The sequence below is a fragment of the Colias croceus genome, chromosome 25 (assembly GCF_905220415.1).
Source record: "Colias croceus chromosome 25, ilColCroc2.1".
NCBI classification, from domain to species: Eukaryota; Metazoa; Arthropoda; class Insecta; order Lepidoptera; family Pieridae; genus Colias; species Colias croceus.
In genome coordinates, this window is record NC_059561.1 from 6864626 (window position 1) to 6883675 (window position 19050).

Here is a 19050-nt window from a genome sequence, read left to right on the forward strand (position 1 = left end):
ACCGTTAGTATATTTGTTTAACTGAATCATTATACCCCTTTCCTTATCATTAACATACATCAATTATAACTAAACAATTACATGAAAATGAGTTATTCCTTGTTAGATAAATAATTACGTAACAAATACTTAGAAAGGTTCATTTCTAATTTCCCTTCTAATTAGCAAACGTCCCTCGGGAGTTAAGGGAAAACGTATTTGTTACTAGTTTATTTTCTTAATGAGTTATCAGGTGATCTATTTCAGTGTAATGGAAGTTACATAAATGGACGATTCTCAATATATTTATTGGAATCTTTTTGTTATATTCATTCTTTCATTTTTAATTTTTAGTGCTATCCTTATTCTCACATTTCCTTTCCTACCAGGTTGCCTGGCAGAGATTGCTGTGTAGCAATAAGGCCACCTATTGTGCAAAATATTTGTACCTTAATAGATTGTTTTTTGTAGAATAAATAAATTAATATTTAAGGAAGAATTTCCTAGGGTCTAAAGGCATCCTTATTCCTAATCGAAGGAATAAGGATGCCTTTAGACCTTTTATTAGGAACCTAACATATACCACCAAATTAACCTATACCCAAAATTGAATAATATATATTATTAACTGAAATATTATACTCAATCTCAAACATTTATTTATTCAATTTGATTTCGTTTAGAAGCGCTTTGAATCGTCTAAATAGAAAAAATAATTTAACTGTCGTGACTATTATAATTAAACGACAATTTTATAAATGTCTGCCTATGCTCAAATTCAAACATTAATTCATTCAAATAATTTTTTTTATAGAAACACCTTTCAATCGTAAATATACATTATAATACCTACATATTATTTTAAATTAACTTATTCCAATAACATTCTGACGACTCTCACCTGAATTTCACAGCACGTTTCGTGATGAAAAATACATTCAGTAAATCTGCTTTATATGACGAATACAATGGCGGGTCTAATGTTTCTTATTTCTGGTTTTATACGAGTATTTCTCAACGTACCAAGGCCAGAGGTTTTGTAAACAATTTTTCCCTCAACAATTTATCTATACTAATATTATAAAGCTGAAGAGTTTGTTTGAATGCGCTAATCTTGTGAACTACTGGTGCGATTTGAAAAATTCTTTCGATGTTAGATAGCCCATTTATCGAGGAAGGCTATATATCATCACTTTATGACCAGCAGGAGCGGAGCAATGCGGGTAAAACCGCAGGGCAAAGCTAGTTTTGAATGATAACACATTTAAACAGACGAATAAAAGTTGACACTTGTTTCATTACAAACTACATGCTATTTTTCTATTCCTAATGCTTAGATTACAAAATAAAAGACAGATGGAGCGTTGCCGAACTAAACCGAATAATTTATCGTCATTTTCAATAAAGCTATGTGTGCTGTCATTTCGCCGCTGCACTGTACGTACACGGTGCTTCTGTGTGCGTGTAATGTTGCCAGATATTGAAAAATTTCCCAAATTTTTCCCCGACTACGGAAAAAAGAGGGTTATGTTTTTCGAGTTTATGTATGTATGTATAATATTTCTTTGACACGCCCTGCAGTATAAACCGTTGGACCGATTTTGAGTTGTGAGGTTTCATTGCAATGATCTGAATTATTATGTTAGTGGCGGTAGTGACGTAGGCTATATACTTAAATGAGAAGTCAAGTTTTAATTTTTATTTAAATTCTTTTATTACATAAAGTACCTGCCTACTAAAGTTATATATGGACAAAATAATTGTATTCAATTTTTTATTAAATAAATTACAAAAGTTTCAATATTAACTATAATAATTATATTATTTTTTATTTTTCATAATATATGAATACGAATAGCGGTAGTTTTTAGTCGAGAATACGGGACATTTTATTTTCATCATATCCATCATGGAGTTCACATAAATTAAATCGCTAGCGAAAACGACTATGACGTTTTTAAGCTTTATAAAAGTAATAAAATAATGTATTATGCTTATTAAAATAATCTAATAATGATCATGAACCTTTAGTGGACTATACAAATAATCACATTCACGATCGAAAAATCCAACAGCATTACCCTGAAGATCTTTTAACCATTTTACCGTTTTACCAATAAAAATGGCAAATTCATTTTCAAAATACTGGCAACATACGTTGAAGTTTTGTATTCCTTCATATCTGTAAAATTATTATTCGTTTATAGAAATAAATCAGCCAAATAATCTACAGAAAACCTGTGAAACGATGTTTCATCTTTTTTTTTGTTTTCGGGAACAAATTTTACAGCGTTTTATTATCACAAGACAGCATTTTTTTACTAAAATTGCAAACCCTTTTTGACATATTTCATGACACTATATGCGCTTTAGCACTGGTGCAGCGACGTATTTGTTTTTGATTTCGTATTTTCTTTGACAAGGGCGACGGGCGGTTGTCATGCTCCATCTGTACTTTATTTTGTAATCTAAGTCCTAATGATATCTGTAACATGGTTAGCTTCTTAGATTACAAAATAAAGTACAGATGGAGCATGACAACCGCCCGTCGCCCTTGTCAAAGAAAATACGAAATCAAAAACAAATACGTCGCTGCACCAGTGCTAAAGCGCATATAGTGTCATGAAATATGTCAAAAAGGGTTTGCAATTTTAGTAAAAAAATGCTGTCTTGTGATAATAAAACGCTGTAAAATTTGTTCCCGAAAACAAAAAAAAAGATGAAACATCGTTTCACAGGTTTTCTGTAGATTATTTGGCTGATTTATTTCTATAAACGAATAATAATTTTACAGATATGAAGGAATACAAAACTTCAACGTATGTTGCCAGTATTTTGAAAATGAATTTGCCATTTTTATTGGTAAAACGGTAAAATGGTTAAAAGATCTTCAGGGTAATGCTGTTGGATTTTTCGATCGTGAATGTGATTATTTGTATAGTCCACTAAAGGTTCATGATCATTATTAGATTATTTTAATAAGCATAATACATTATTTTATTACTTTTATAAAGCTTAAAAACGTCATAGTCGTTTTCGCTAGCGATTTAATTTATGTGAACTCCATGATGGATATGATGAAAATAAAATGTCCCGTATTCTCGACTAAAAACTACCGCTATTCGTATTCATATATTATGAAAAATAAAAAATAATATAATTATTATAGTTAATATTGAAACTTTTGTAATTTATTTAATAAAAAATTGAATACAATTATTTTGTCCATATATAACTTTAGTAGGCAGGTACTTTATGTAATAAAAGAATTTAAATAAAAATTAAAACTTGACTTCTCATTTATGTATATAGCCTACGTCACTACCGCCACTAACATAATAATTCAGATCATTGCAATGAAACCTCACAACTCAAAATCGGTCCAACGGTTTATACTGCAGGGCGTGTCAAAGAAATATTATACATACATACATAAACTCGAAAAACATAACCCTCTTTTTTCCGTAGTCGGGGAAAAATTTGGGAAATTTTTCAATATCTGGCAACATTACACGCACACAGAAGCACCGTGTACGTACAGTGCAGAGGCGAAATGACAGCACACATAGCTTTATTGAAAATGACGATAAATTATTCGGTTTAGTTCGGCAACGCTCCATCTGTCTTTTATTTTGTAATCTAAGGTTAGCTTCATCATAACTTATAAACAACTAGCTTTCCACCCGCAGCTTCGCCCGTGCAGTCAAAGAAAAACCCACATAGTTCCCGTTCCCGTGGGATTTCCGGGATAAAACCTATCCTATTTCCCGGGGTAAAAAGTAGCCTATGTCCTTTCTCGAGTATCAAAATATCTCTATACCAAATTTCATGCAAATTGGTTCAGTAGTTAAGGCGTGATTAAGTAACAGACAGACAGACAGAGTTACTTTCGCATTTTTATTATTAGTATGGATTGTACGAGACACGAGTATTAAATCTAATTCTATAAAAAGGATATTGTTTCTAACTATTTCCCGTTATAAACTACTGAACTTTTTGAAACTAGCTTTCCCGCTTTTAGCTTTTAGGCGTGAATTCAGACAGACAGTCAGATAGCTACTCTCGCATTTATAATATTAGTAGAGTTTTGTCAAATATAGATTACTATGAAATCTAGATTACAAATGTTTATGCGAACAAAGCAACGGGCTGAAACTAGTCGTTCATACATGAAAATTACGCCTGTAAATGGCAAACATAGCGTGATTGTATCGCGTGACGAAATGCTATATGTCTTTCCACCGTGTATCTGCTTTCGAAGAAGTTTTTATTGAGCCCAGAATAGTACATCAATATTCCGAAGGCCGTGTTAGTCATATAGACATTGATTTTTAATAGGCGATAGAGTATAAGATATACTGTATTTTGTAAGATAAAACTAAAAAAACTATATATTTTTACTAGTCATTGCCAGTTTACTCTAGACAAGTCCTGTGATCAACGAGAGAAGAAAGAAGAGCGTGAGCCGAGCACACGTGTCAGAAGTGAAACTTCTTTGGATTGATTGGATCTTGAGATTCGAAGATTCTGCTCTGCAATTCAATTCTCTCATTTTTCTACAAATTAAGTATATAGTTTAGTCGTAATTAAAAAATATATATATATAAATATCTAATTCATTAATGATATTTTTTCTACATGAAGCTGAAATTACATTACAATATCTTCCTCTTGTTTTTAGACTATGTTGATCTTCTTTGATCTCTATTTTGATTTGCCAAATGGATTATTTAGATTGTTTGATTGGAACACTATTGCCTACCACACTTAATGAGGTTCAGGAATTCCTTTAAAAATCTCCCACAAAAACGCCAACTCCATAGTCCGAGAGGCAAATTCGAAATTCTAAAAACCGTTAGAACACGTTTTCCAAATGGTAAAACTAAACAAGGAGCGACAATAAATCAGTCGAGAACATGTTATTTGCTTTACATATCGAAGCGTTTCATATTGTTTCTCGCTTCTGTCACGTTCGAACATCGTGTGTATGGAATTTTATTTAGAAATTTTTGATAGACGGCGTCGAATTAAAATGTTAACTGTAGCTCTGTTCGGTGATATGTTCAATTTTTTTTTGATGACTTTTTTTTCGAACAATTTTATTTTTTTTCTATGAAGTTATTATCCAACTAGATCGAGCTGCTATTAACGAAGATATCGATGATTAAATTTAACTTTATAAATTAGTTCATAGCATTGTTATTTTTTAAATAATATAATCTAAGCATATAAGATTCGAACCGACAACGTTCCCCTGTATAGTCGCTTTGAAACAACCTCTTTGAAACTAACACACATCAGAGATATTTGATTGTATAAAGTGTAGGTATATATACACTACATAGTATATAACGAAGTAGCTTTCTCTGTCCCTATGCATGCTTAAATCTTTAAAACTACGCTACGGATTTTGATGCGGTTTTCTTAAATAGATAGAGTGATTCTCAACGAAAGTTTAGGGTGTAATTTATTAGGTTTTAGTCAAAGCGGGTGAAGAGAAAGTATTATATAAATAACATTATAATATATAAATAGAGAAGCTATAAATTTATAATTATAAATATAATTTATTTTTCTTTTGTTACAGGACAATGACGTAACTCAGTAATATGACATCAGAGGACACATTTTGACAAAATGTTGCGGGGTCTCATCTTTTTGGCGGTGGTTCTTACGATAATAGTAAGTTTATTATATATTAAAATTGTATTAAATAAATATGTAATGATAGTAATAAATTGTTAAGTAAGTAAGTACGAAGTATAGTTTAAAAAAAAAACACACGTTGAAAATAAAAAGCACGCGAGCGATCAAGCCATGGCTAATGAGATGGTATCTTTACAATCAAACTTAGTCGTTAAGATTGCATAAACAAAAAAACGACTAAAAGTTTATTTATGTAGTCAATCACTACATAGTATAAAGCAAAGTCGCTTTCTCTGTCCCAATTATATGTATGCCATAATCTTTAAAACTACGCAATGGATTTGGATGCGTTTTTTTTTAATATATAGAGTGATTCAAGAGGAAGGTTTTAGTATAAAATTTTAAAACGTTTTAGACAAAGCGAGCGAAGCCGTGGGTGGAAAGCTAGTTATCCTACAAACAGATAAAAAACGCATAATAGAACTTAGCATGCTCTCCTCTTTGCAATCTATTCAAAATCAGAGCAATCACAACCAAAAAATATGAATAAATAAACATGCATAATAAATGATTACTACGTATTTATTATATCTTAATCCAACTCAGAATACGGAAATTAACATGCAACTGTTAAAGTGCTTTTAACTCAAAATGTACCGCCAAGTGTTATTAGAATTCCGAGAATTCTCTTGTGTTCCTAACTTTACGTTCTATGCTAATTTTAAATTAATATAATGCTCGTATGATCTATATTCTTATAGAGATAAAGACTTTGTAGAATTAATTATTTTTTTCCATAAAAAAGACCGTGTGTGCCGAGCACACGTGAAACTTCTTTGGGTTGATTGAGATTCAAAGATACCAAAATCATCGCTTAACTCCATGACGGTATTGCAATTACGCGACCTTGAAATTTTACTCCCAACGTGCCTAAGGAACTTTCACTTTATTAAAAACAGATAATAAAATATAAATAAAAAATGTGTGCGTGTACTAGTCTAGTGTACACAAGTAAGAAGTGAAACTTCTTTATGACCTTATTTTTCAAAAAATAATTTACTATATGCAAGTTTACAGAAATACGTCGAATCACGCGTGGTAGGGATAAGAAAAAGATGGCGCGTAACGGAAAAATGTCACGCGTAACGAAAAAATGTTACTTACACTAAATTTTTTTCTAATCCCGATAAAGAAGTTTCACTTCAATAGATAATTTATTAACATTTTTTAAACTTCAACAACCTTTTATCATATTGTTCAATTTTCGTCAACAGTAATTAACCACGATATAAAATGAGCAAAATATTGCACTGCCAAATTAACTAAATAAAAATACGTAGCTATTTACAATCATTGATTTTCAATTAAACTACTCATGTACTTATTTAATATCATTTTTATATCAAATCTTTAAAAACAACATCACTTCACAACAAATCAACTTTTCTAAATAGAATGTCAATCATCACCATTTGTTAAGGAAACATAACTATGTAACAAAATGGAACAGACAATTCGTCAGACCCTTTATTAACAAGGTTCCTTAATAACCGTCAATTTGACGGAGGTCCTTCGAGGATCTAAGTATGGTTCTAATCAAAATACGTCAATTTCGAGAGAAATTTACTTTGTCATCGTTTGTAGTAATTTCGGGATTTGAATTCATTTCGTATTACGGAAATATGTATGTTAAAGATGATTATGATTTGACGTAGAATTTATGCGCTTGTCTGACTTGTTAAAGTTACAATTTTTGGCGAAAACCTTGCATTGTTCGCTTTATAGTAAAATGCATCATGCATAATATTATGATATTCTCAATAAGCGTCTGTATTGTTTCTTTTTAATTTAAAATCTATTAAACTGATTGGTCTTGAACCGGATTGAATAAAGATGAAAAACAAAAACTAATCAACTTCCATACATTCAAACGCTTTCCTTTGAATATATTTCATGTTCATTGTTTCTTGATAAATTAATTTATAATTAAATAATTTCAATTGAACTATTCTCGAAATAGCCCAATTATCACGGTTTTTCATCTGTTGGTTTCAATTGAACATTATTAACAACCAATAATTCAGTAATTTGAATACGAACAATTACTATATTTAAAGGAATTCCGATATGATTGTATAATTTACTAGCTTCCGCCCACGACTTTGTACGTGCATCCCCGTTTTTCCCCGTTCCCGCCAGAATTTCGGGAAATCCTTTCTTAGCGGATGCCTATGTCCTAACATCTACCTTCATGCCAAATTTCAGCCCGATACGTCCAGTCGTTTGGGCTGTGCGTTGATAGATCACTATATCAGTCACCTTTGAGTTTTATATATATAGATTAATGAATAATTTTTATTTATACATCTACGGTTCAATAGTCCCTCACAATTTCATGTAATACGAAGGTAATAAACCTTGGTGGAAGAACCGTGGAAGGTAATAAATATATATAAATATTACTACTGGAATCTGGAATCTGGCCTCTATACATTATTGCAAAAATGAAACGAAAATAGGAAATTAACAATAATTTAATTCAAAGTAAGCTACGAACTTTTAGCTACATAAGCGTAACTTCATAATATTATAATCTCTAATATGATCTTTACATCCCTTTATATTAAAGTAAACCTAAATCCTACAATATTTGGGTTGAAATTGAAATGCAGTATTCATACCGCAGCCACAGAATTCACGCTCCTTACAGAAAAGTACAAAAGTTTTCAAAAGCATTGTGAAAACGAACAGATTTTTGATTGCGAGAGGAAAAACGATCAAAGAATATAGTAGGTATGGATAAATGAAAATTCACGAATGCTCTCTGATTGGAGGCGAATTTTTTGAGATTTTGAAAGAAAAATGTATTTGTAAAATTGAGAAAAGGTAAGTAAACAATAAAAATTGTCAATCTAATACGTTCGTAAGAAAGTGAAAGATGTTAGAAAACTATATTTGTAATTGTCATATAACATAACTGGTAGTTAAAATAATTTGAGTATAATATACAAACGCAATTTCACTTTCTAATTATTTTGAAATAAATCAATTTTGAATTACCTTTACTATGAGCTCATCGTTACACAGATGAAATATGTAACGCAGTATGTAATAGGAATATTTATTTATTTATTTATTTATTTATTTATAAACACACACTAACATTACAGTTTCCCAATACGATAGTGGTTTTACATTTAATTGGTTACATCGAACTTAGAAATATTTAACATACAAACTAAATACATACATTACTTTTTATAGCATAGTACAAATAAAGCTACTCGCGTGAATTCATCCCAAGTGCAACAAAATATATCCGTTTTGATTGCTATTTCATTGAGTGAACGAAGTGCACGCGTCATAGGTGCCTGACCTAGCAAGTTGGTGCGAGCGGACGGCACCAGCAGCAGCGGAGGCCGGCGCCGGCGCTCCGCGTATCCATCTGGTACATACAAATACATTTTACCCAAAATATCCGCATTATGTATCCTACCTCTAAAAATCCTGAACAGGTACGAGATTAACGCCAGGTCCCTTCTAACCCTCAGCTCGTTATATCCCACCATGCCCAAAACGAATAAAGTCGGATACATAAGCGGATAGAAAGGATAAACCCCATATAATCTCATGTAAAGGTAACGAGTGAATTTATTTTGTATGCGCTCTAGCATGAGATTATATTTAATTTCATGCGGGCCCCAAATAAAGGAATTATATTCCAACTGGCTTCTTACTAGAGTATTGTATAAATTAATAATAGCTCTAATATTCGAAAAATTTCGTGACATCCGCAATATAAACCCTAAGTTTTTAAAAGCTTTCTTACAAATGTTTGTTATGTGCTTACTATAACTTAAGTCAGCACTGAGATTAACACCAAGATCTTTAACTTCAGTTACCCTCGACATCTGTGCCCCATCTACGTGGTAATTATACCTTGTTTGGTTTTGAGTACTTTTAGAGAAAGTAATTATCATACATTTTGAGGTGTTGAACTGTAATAAATTCTTTTTACTCCAGTCTACAACTCTATCAATATCGCTCTGAAGCTTCTCACAATCACTTATATCTTTTATTGGCAATGATAGTTTAAGGTCATCAGCGAAAAGCAAGCACTTCGCATAATGAACTACCTTTGGAAGATCATTTATCATCAAAATAAACTCCAAGGGGCCCAAATTGCTGCCCTGAACTACACCAGATCTGGTAAAATACGGTTTTGATGCTTGTCCAGCATAACTTACGTATTGCTGCCTATCCGTCATATAATTAGCCATAAAGTTTAACAGATGCGGAGTGAATCCAAATTCTGCTAACTTTTTTATCAGCACATCATTGTTGACCAGGTCGAATGCTTTTTTGAAATCAAAGTAGGCCGCATCGACTTGTCCGCCGCCGTCAACTACGGGTATAATATCCACCATATAGCTTAGTAGATTGCTAGCAGTGTTACGTTCTGATCTAAAGCCATGTTGAGCATCTGACAAGTGAGATCGTACCTGTGTCAATATGCTTTTTTGCACCGCAGATTCAAAAACCTTCGCTGGTGAGGGCAATATTGCAACAGGCCTATACTCATCCACTCTGTTACCACGTCCCCCTTTGGGCACTGGAACGACGCGACTTATCTTCCAACAGTTTGGGAAAACAGCTGTTTTAAGGCATAAGTTGTATATATGGAGAAGGGGCTTTGCCAACACCAGGCGGCAATCCTTCAATATATATGGCGGTATCTGGTCTGGACCTGAAGATGTCTTTGGCTTAAGTTGACTAAGCGCCTTCAGTACTTCACAAAGCTGTAATTCTCCGATGTGCACTCTTACTGCTCCGTTTAAACAATTTGCTTGTGTTATCGCTAAGTTTACATCTAACTTTGGTTTTTGCTGAATATAAACCGACCTAAAATATTCAGAAAATGCATCCACGCTTTGCTGTGCAGTCATCACCTCGCCATCGTCGCTAACCAGAGGTTTAGATTTTTTAATTACCCGACTATTGTTAATAAACTTCCAAAAAGATTTGGGGTCTTCTATTAAATTCGCTTCAACTCGCCGACGATAACTGTTTAACGCCATTTCAATCGCACATTTTACCTTAGATCTATACCTACTGAATATTTCGTAATCTTTTTGCGATTTACTAGCCTTAAAACGTTTATGATGCGCCGCTTTAATTTTAATGTCTCGAATTATTTCTTTTGTGTACCATTCAGGATAAATGTATCTCGAACATACTTTATTTTTCTTCTTTAATGGCACACAGGAATCGAAAATTGAATTAAAAACATTATAGAAATACTTCAAGCTCATATCTAATCCTAAATTATAAAAATCCGTCCAATCTACTTGTGCTATTTTAGAATAAAGTAAAACAAAATCGGCTTTATTAAAATTCCACTCTAAGGAAGTATTCGTACTCACATCTGTGTCTGAGTAAGGAGCGGCAGCGGGCGGGCTGCGCGGCCACGCCGAGACCAGCAGCGGCGGGTGGTACGCGTCCACCGTCACCAGCGGCTCGGACGCTTCACATACACTAACCAAACTTCCTTCACTCAATGCACCCAACACTAAATCCAACTGCCGGTTGTTGATATTACTTACTTTGTTGCACTGGGTGAATCCACAATAACTAAAAAAGTACTCGTAATAATTTAATACATTCAATGAACATGAATACAAATTGAAATCTCCGATCACTAATAAGTCACTGTATTTATTATAATACCCTTCGATAGTTTTAAATAACAACATATATTCGCACTCATTGCTATTCGGCGGAATGTAAACTACGCAAACCGTGAATAAATATCTTTTTTTCAAGTACACTGTAGCACAAACAAGTTCGAATGCGCGAGCGGCGATGTTTATGTCACACGGCACGGGTACACTGCGCAGCTCGAAGCGCGGTGCGGCCACAAGACATGCTCCGCCTTGCTTGCGGCCGTCCATGCGATCGCAACGTATAATACTGTAACCGGGAGGAACTAATTCCGCGTCTGATATTGACTCGCTGCAGCCAGTTTCTGTTATAGCGAATAAATCCACCAAAATCGAAGATACGCTAATGTAGAAATCTTGTAATTTCGTTCGGAGGCCCCTTACATTTTGGTATAATATTTCGAAAGGTTTACTTCTGCGCTGTTTCTTAATTTGGGGTTTTCCAAAGCTACACCCATTCACAAAATTCGATTTTAACATACAAATACTTTTTAATTTAGGGGTTTTGTGTCGTTTTTCGGTTGCGAAATCCACTACGCCAAGGCTTAATGTGTACATCTTCCGCCCAATGATTAGGCGACATATAAGTATCCAAATTTTTTGTGGGAACTGTCAACTTAAATGATGCATAGTCACCACGCGAATTCAACTGTTCTACCAAACATTTATCATTTGGGCAAATAAATAACAAATGTTTTAGAATTTGTTCGACTGTAGTTCCTTTTTTTAAATAATAGACATGTAAATAACTTTTACGTTCGGACGCTTCCAATGACGTCGAACCGGGCACGGCCGTACCACGAGCTACATTTTTTGCCTCACGTCTAACTCGACGCCGCCTCACGTTGACCCATTCCATGTTAGCCCCGTCTCCGTTCCGGTCGATCGAACCATCCGCGTCCACGAACTTGTCTTGCGAGTCCTGCGTGACTTGCGTAGAACACGTAGTAGGGGCGATCTCGCCGTCAGTGCCGCTCGGTGGGGACGGAGATGCGAGCGGTAACATCTTCTTCCCTGCTCGCACCTTGGGCTTCGCGACGTTGATTGTCGTAAGCGCACGAAGACGAGCATCGCGAGGTGGCCGCTGCTTAGAGTTACCCTCTTCATCATCACATTTTTTACTTGGCGAACTCAAATGTACCGTCGGATCTCTCATTTCCTTACTTTCAACAAATTCTTTTATGATCAGATTCTGTTCTAGAATAAGCGTTTCCAGTGAAGTTACTTTGTTTTGCAGATGTAACACAGTCTTATTCAACTCACGAATAACATTTTCCAAAGTTTTGTAAGACATATTCACAGATTTTATTTTTATAACGTAACAGCTGTGCGAATGCGTTTAACCCTTGCAAGCGCGCGGGGACGGAATAAAGAAACTATTACATATTTATAATCTACTTGAATATAAAACATATAAAACCTCATTTGATTGATGAAATCTCACAGAACACGACACAGAGAACAAAACAAAGAGAACAATCAAGCAATCGTCAAGCGAAAAAAGAAGTTATTCTATAAACAAAATTCACTAAACATTGATTTACTTTTCAATCTTACAGCCTTTTACTAAAGCCTTTGTATCGCTACTTCTGTTCATGTTTTAATTTGCTCCGCGAATAACGTCTTTGATCATGTTGACAAGTTATTTACTGCTTTCGTTTTGTGTCAGAATTTCAGTTTTAAGTGACTGATGAATTAAACGGCTTGAGGTTGTGTGGGTTTGTTTGTGTGTATGGCTACTTTATTGCTGAGCTTTGAAACAAGAAATGAAGGAAAGTTTTAATAATTATTGACAGGAATAAAAATTCTTATAACGTGTATAGAAAACTTATTATTTGCGAAATTAACTCATCCTTCCAAACCTTGCCTAATAAAGCAGAAACAAAAATTATACTGAAATAGGCATAACAGTTTCTTACTGTTAGTGTTTTAATAGTATTATTTATATGGAAACTAAAAACTATATTTTACGAGACTTAGATGGGAGAGTAAATATTGCTTATTTGTTTTTTATGTAGAAACTAATCATACTGAATCCGGGCCTGAATATATTTATATTTTTTTAATAAATACAGATGTTTGTATCCGAATTATCTATTCTTCAATGTATCAACAGATCCTATACCATGTGATAGAGCACCAAAATAACAAAAAAAAAACATACGAATTACTAAACCCAATTTAAACAGAAGTAAATTCAATCCATACAGGTACTGCATCTGACTTACCTGTAGTTGTTTTATTCGATGAAAAGAGGATTTTTTAGGGAAATACGGTTCGGATGTTAATTAAAAGTTAGCGCGGCATATCGTTTACGAAGTGAGAAGTGAAAATGGGAAAAATTCAGTCACAGTTTTCGAGAGTTGGGTAAATATTTATATAGACTGAAACACGGGATTACTGCAGCGTTTCTGGCATGTGGTTTTAAGGCCGGTTGCAGAGCTTCACCGACCATCGGTGCGTACGTCAGTCGCGCTTGTCATATGTATGGAAATTCATAAAACCGTTCATAGCTAGACCGACCATACGCACGCGTATTTCCAAACATATGACAAGCGCGACTGACGTGCGCAGTACGCACTGATGGTCTGTGAAGCTCTGCAACCGGCCTTACTGACAATTTTTCGTTTTGTCAGTACATATAGATTGACTGTAACCAATAATCCGCGTGGCTAAATAAGTGATGCTAAATGGACCACAAAAATAAGTTTCTAAATACTTCCTAATGTTTTTAAAAGATCTTTGAGGTTTTCATTTTTCAATATTTCTACGAAACATTACCTAAATTGTTTATTTTTATTTAATCCATACTAATATTATAAATGCGAAAGTAACTCTGTCTGTCTGTCTGTTACTCAATCACGCCTAAACTACTGAACCAATTTTCATGAAATTTGGTATGGAGATATTTTGATACCCGAGAAAGGACATAGGCTACTTTTTATCCCGGGAAAATGACGCAATCCCGGCAATCCCAAGGGAACGGGAACTATGCGGGTTTTTCTTTGACTGCGCGGGCGAAGCCGCGGATGGAAACCTAGTGTGTTATATTTATCACATACCTACAGATCTTTTAAAAATTCTAAAATAAATGTATTCATTTGACTTAATTTTAATCATAAGATAAGCAATAGCTTATCCAGATTTCAGCCCTACAGATCTTAACACTTTTTTTCTAATATATTATAAGATGTTACTACTGATGGGTTTTGGGCAGGAAAAAGCAAAGATTGTTGAATAAACTTAAGATTCTTTATTAGACGATGCGCGTAGTACGAAGGGTAAAGACGGAAGAGAGAAATTATAAGATGACACATAGGTATTTGACATACACATTTGTTTATACAAACTCTTTTCACCAACACTGGCCCTTAAACAAATGTGTAGATACATAATTATTGTACAACATTAAACAAGTTTACGCCTTTAGTACACCGACGCGTTCGCGTGCGGAAGCGAAACATCGAAAAATCTGTCAGTACTATGGCAGGATTTCGCATATGATATGTCTCACTCTAGCACATAGATAGATGAAATAGTTGCGTCCTTGTCAGTATAGTTTCGCAAGGAACTGCGAAATGGCCATTACACAGACGCATTGCGAAACAGTTGCGAAAACATTGCTGTGTACTACGCCTTTTTGGTACATCGACGCATTCGCGAGCGGCAGCGAAAAAACGAAAAATCTGTCAGTAGTATGGAAGGTTTTCGCATATGATATGTCTCACTCTAGCACATAGATAGATGAAATAGTTGCGTCCTTGTCAGTATTGTTTCGCAAGGAACTGCGAAATGGCCATTACACAGACGCATAAGTTTCGCTAGTGAAGTTTCGCGTGAGTTTCGCATCGCATAGCGTCCGCTCGCATTCTGTCGGTGAGGACAGATTTTCGCGTCCATGGACAATGATATTATATAGAAGTGATATAGAAATAATATATACTAGCTTCCGCCCGCGACTCCGTCCGCGCGGATGTCGGTCTTCGCGTGGATGGTTTATTTATCCATTTTGAATACCTCTGACAATAACATCTTATAAATATCTATTGGACCCAATTCCCAAATACGGCTAGGCCTATAATAATACGCAACGTGTGTTCGCGGTTCTACGGAACAACGTCTATGGATAAAACTGAAAAATGAAGATTATTTTTTTTCTACGTATTTTTCCAGGATAAAAAGTATCCTATTTTACGCCCAGGATAATAAGGTATAATTATACCAAGTTTCATCGAAATCGAACCGCTAGTTTTCACGTGATGCCTTCACATACAGACAGACAGACAGACAGACAAAAATTTTTTTAATCACATATTTGGGTTTGGTATCGATCCAGTTACACCCCCTGCTATTTATTTTTTCAATATTTTCAATGTACAGAATTGACCCTTCTACAGATTTATTATATGTATAGATATAGACAAGAGGTACCTAGATACGCCACCAACGTGCCAAAATGCCAATTGCCATGGCAACTATTTGTTTATTTATATACTATATTGTGATTTGTGAGTATTATAATAACGTATCTATACATAAAATATCATTGGCCATGGATGCCGAAAATACTGAATTATTTTTGCATTCTATTCGAGATTATCCCGTATTATACGCAATTGGACACGCAGATTATAAAAATACCTTAGATTACAAAATAAAGTACAGATGGAGCATGACAACCGCCCGTCGCCCTTGTCAAAGAAAATACGAAATCAAAAACAAATACGTCGCTGCAACAGTGCTATAGCGCATATAGTGTCATGCAATACGTCAAAAAGGGTTTGCAATTTTAGTAAAAAAATGCCGTCTTGTGATAATAAAACGCTGTAAAATTTGTTCCCGAAAACAAAAAAAAAAAGATAAAACATCGTTTCACAGGTTTTCTGTAGATTATTTGGCTGATTTATTTCTTTAATACGAATAATAATTTTACAGATATGAAGGAATACAAAACTTCAACGTATGTTGCCAGTATTTTGAAAATGAATTTGCCATTTTTATTGGTAAATCGGTAAAATGGTTAAAGGATCTTCAGGGTAATGCTGTTGGATTTTTTCGATCGTGAATGTGATTATTTGTATAGTGCACTAAAGGTTCATGATAATTATTAGATTATTTTAATAAGCATAATACATTATTTTGTTACTTTTATAAAGCTTAAAAACGTCATAGTCGTTTTCGCTCGCGATTTAATTTATGTGAACTCCATGATGGATATGATGAAAATAAAGTGTCCCGTATTCTCGACTAAAAACTACCGCTATTCGTATTCATATATTATGAAAAATAAAAAATAATATAATTATTATAGTTAATATTGAAACTTTTTTTATGTAATTTATTTAATAAAAAAATGAATACAATTATTTTGTCCATATATAACTTTAGTAGGCAGGTACTTTATGTAATAAAAGAATTTAAATAAAAATTAAAACTTGACTTCTCATTTATGTATATAGCCTACGTCACTACCGCCACTAACATAATAATTCAGATCATTGTAATGAAACCTCACAACTCAAAATCGGTCCAACGGTTTATACTGCAGGGCGTGTCAAAGAAATATTATACATACATCCATAAACTCGAAAAACATAACCCTCTTTTTTCCGTAGTCGGGGAAAAATTTGGGAAATTTTTCAATATCTGGCAACATTACACGCACACAGAAGCACCGTGTACGTACAGTGCAGCGGCGAAATGACAGCACACATAGCTTTATTGAAAATGACGATAAATTATTCGGTTTAGTTCGGCAACGCTCCATCTGTCTTTTATTTTGTAATCTAAGAAAAATACGTACAAAAAAGAGGTAGCATGGAGAAAACTTCAAGAAAAGACTCTGATAGATGGTAAAAAATTTATTGTTTATATTTCATACATTTTATGTTTTTAATTTTCTTTGAAATAATTTACAAATTGTGATCGAACATTAAGCGCTGCTAAGTCTGCCCTATGTCTATTGGCATGCATTGGTACGAATGCTCCTAAAGTGTCCGAAAATTGTTTATTTTCGTATGTGTATACTGCAGCTTTAACAATTTTAATAGTATTATTCAAATCTGTTTCAAAGGGCCTCAAGAATATTCTAAATTTTTGTGCTAAAATGCCAAACGCACATTTTACTACTACTCGTGCCCTACTTAATGATTTATTAAATCTTTTTTTATCATTGTCATTCATTGCTGCGTCTCTTGTCTCATTAGAAAGGTTTCTAATTTAAATCTTCAATGAATACATGTGGTGTAGTCTGTTTGAAACCTGGCAAAGGTTTTGGAGCTGGCAAATTCAGATACCGTCCACTTTTTAAAAGCTGATAAAATGATGAGTTCTCAAATATTGTAGTATCGGAATCTTTACCATAATTATGATCCTACATCTATGTAAGTAAATTTGTAATGTGGATCAACTATTGCCAATAACACAGTAGAAAATCGTTTTTTATAGCAATAGAACAGTGAGCCGCTGTTAGGTGGAAATTTAATAACAATATGCTTGCCGTCAATACTCCCGAGGCAATTAGGAAAACCCCATTATTATTTCCAATCATGTTTTAGTAGAAGGAACCGGGATGTACTCTGGCTGTAGTATTTTCCAAACTTAGATTACAAAATAAAAGACAGATGGAGCGTTGCCGAACTAAACCGAATAATTTATCGTCATTTTCAATAAAGCTATGTGTGCTGTCATTTCACCGCTGCACTGTACGTACACGGTGCTTCTGTGTGCGTGTAATGTTGCCAGATATTGAAAAATTTCCCAAATTTTTCCCCGACTACGGAAAAAAGAGGGTTATGTTTTTCGAGTTTATGTATGTACATGTATAATATTTCTTTGACACGCCCTGCAGTATAAACCGTTGGACCGATTTTGAGTGGTGAGGTTTCATTGCAATGATCTGAATCATTATGTTAGTGGCGGTAGTGACGTAGGCTATATACATATATGAGAAGTCAAGTTCTAATTTTTATTTAAATTCTTTTATAACATAAAGTACCTGCCTACTAAATTTATATATGGACAAAATAATTGTATTCAATTTTTTATTAAATAAATTACATAAAAAAAGTTTTAATATTAACTATAATAATTATATTATTTTTTATTTTTCATAATATATGAATACGAATAGCGGTAGTTTTTAGTCGAGAATACGGGACATTTTATTTTCATCATATCCATCATGGAGTTCACATAAATTAAATCGCGAGCGAAAACGACTATGACGTTTTTAAGCTTTATAAAAGTAACAAAATAATGTATTATGCTTATTAAAATAATCTAATAATTATCATGAACCTGTAGTGCACTATACAAATAATCACATTCACGATCGAAAAATCCAACAGCATTACCCTGAAGATCTTTTAACCATTTTACCGTTTTACCAATAAAAATGGCAAATTCATTTTCAAAATACTGGCAACATACGTTGAAGTTTTGTATTCCTTCATATCTGTAAAATTATTATTCGTATTAAAGAAATAAATCAGCTAAATAATCTACAGAAAACCTGTGAAACGATGTTTTATCTTTTTTTTGTTTTTGGGAACAAATTTTACAGCGTTTTATTATCACAAGACGGCATTTTTTTACTTAAATTGCAAACCCTTTTTGACGTATTGCATGACACTATATGCGCTATAGCACTGGTGCAGCGACGTATTTGTTTTTGATTTCGTATTTTCTTTGACAAGGGCGACGG

The 19050-nt window shown here is 33.7% G+C and overlaps 2 protein-coding genes across 2 annotated transcripts in view; one reads left to right on the forward strand and one right to left on the reverse strand.

Moving 5' to 3' along the window:
* Positions 1-19050, forward strand: part of LOC123703255 (protein madd-4-like) — a 157709-nt gene that overhangs the window by 45218 nt on the left and 93441 nt on the right. Inside the window, exon 2 of the mRNA XM_045651199.1 lies at positions 5567-5661. Within this exon, the coding sequence (XP_045507155.1) occupies positions 5617-5661 (45 nt within the window). The 5' untranslated portion in view covers positions 5567-5616. The remainder of the gene's footprint in view (positions 1-5566; positions 5662-19050) is intronic.
* On the reverse strand, positions 8755-12677 carry LOC123703258. The gene is made up of 2 exons (XM_045651204.1): positions 11049-12677; positions 8755-9070 (listed from the first exon to the last, which is right to left on the reverse strand). Exons 1-2 carry the CDS (start codon positions 11901-11903, stop codon positions 9002-9004), a joined length of 924 nt encoding a protein of 307 aa, XP_045507160.1. The 5' UTR covers positions 11904-12677; the 3' UTR covers positions 8755-9001.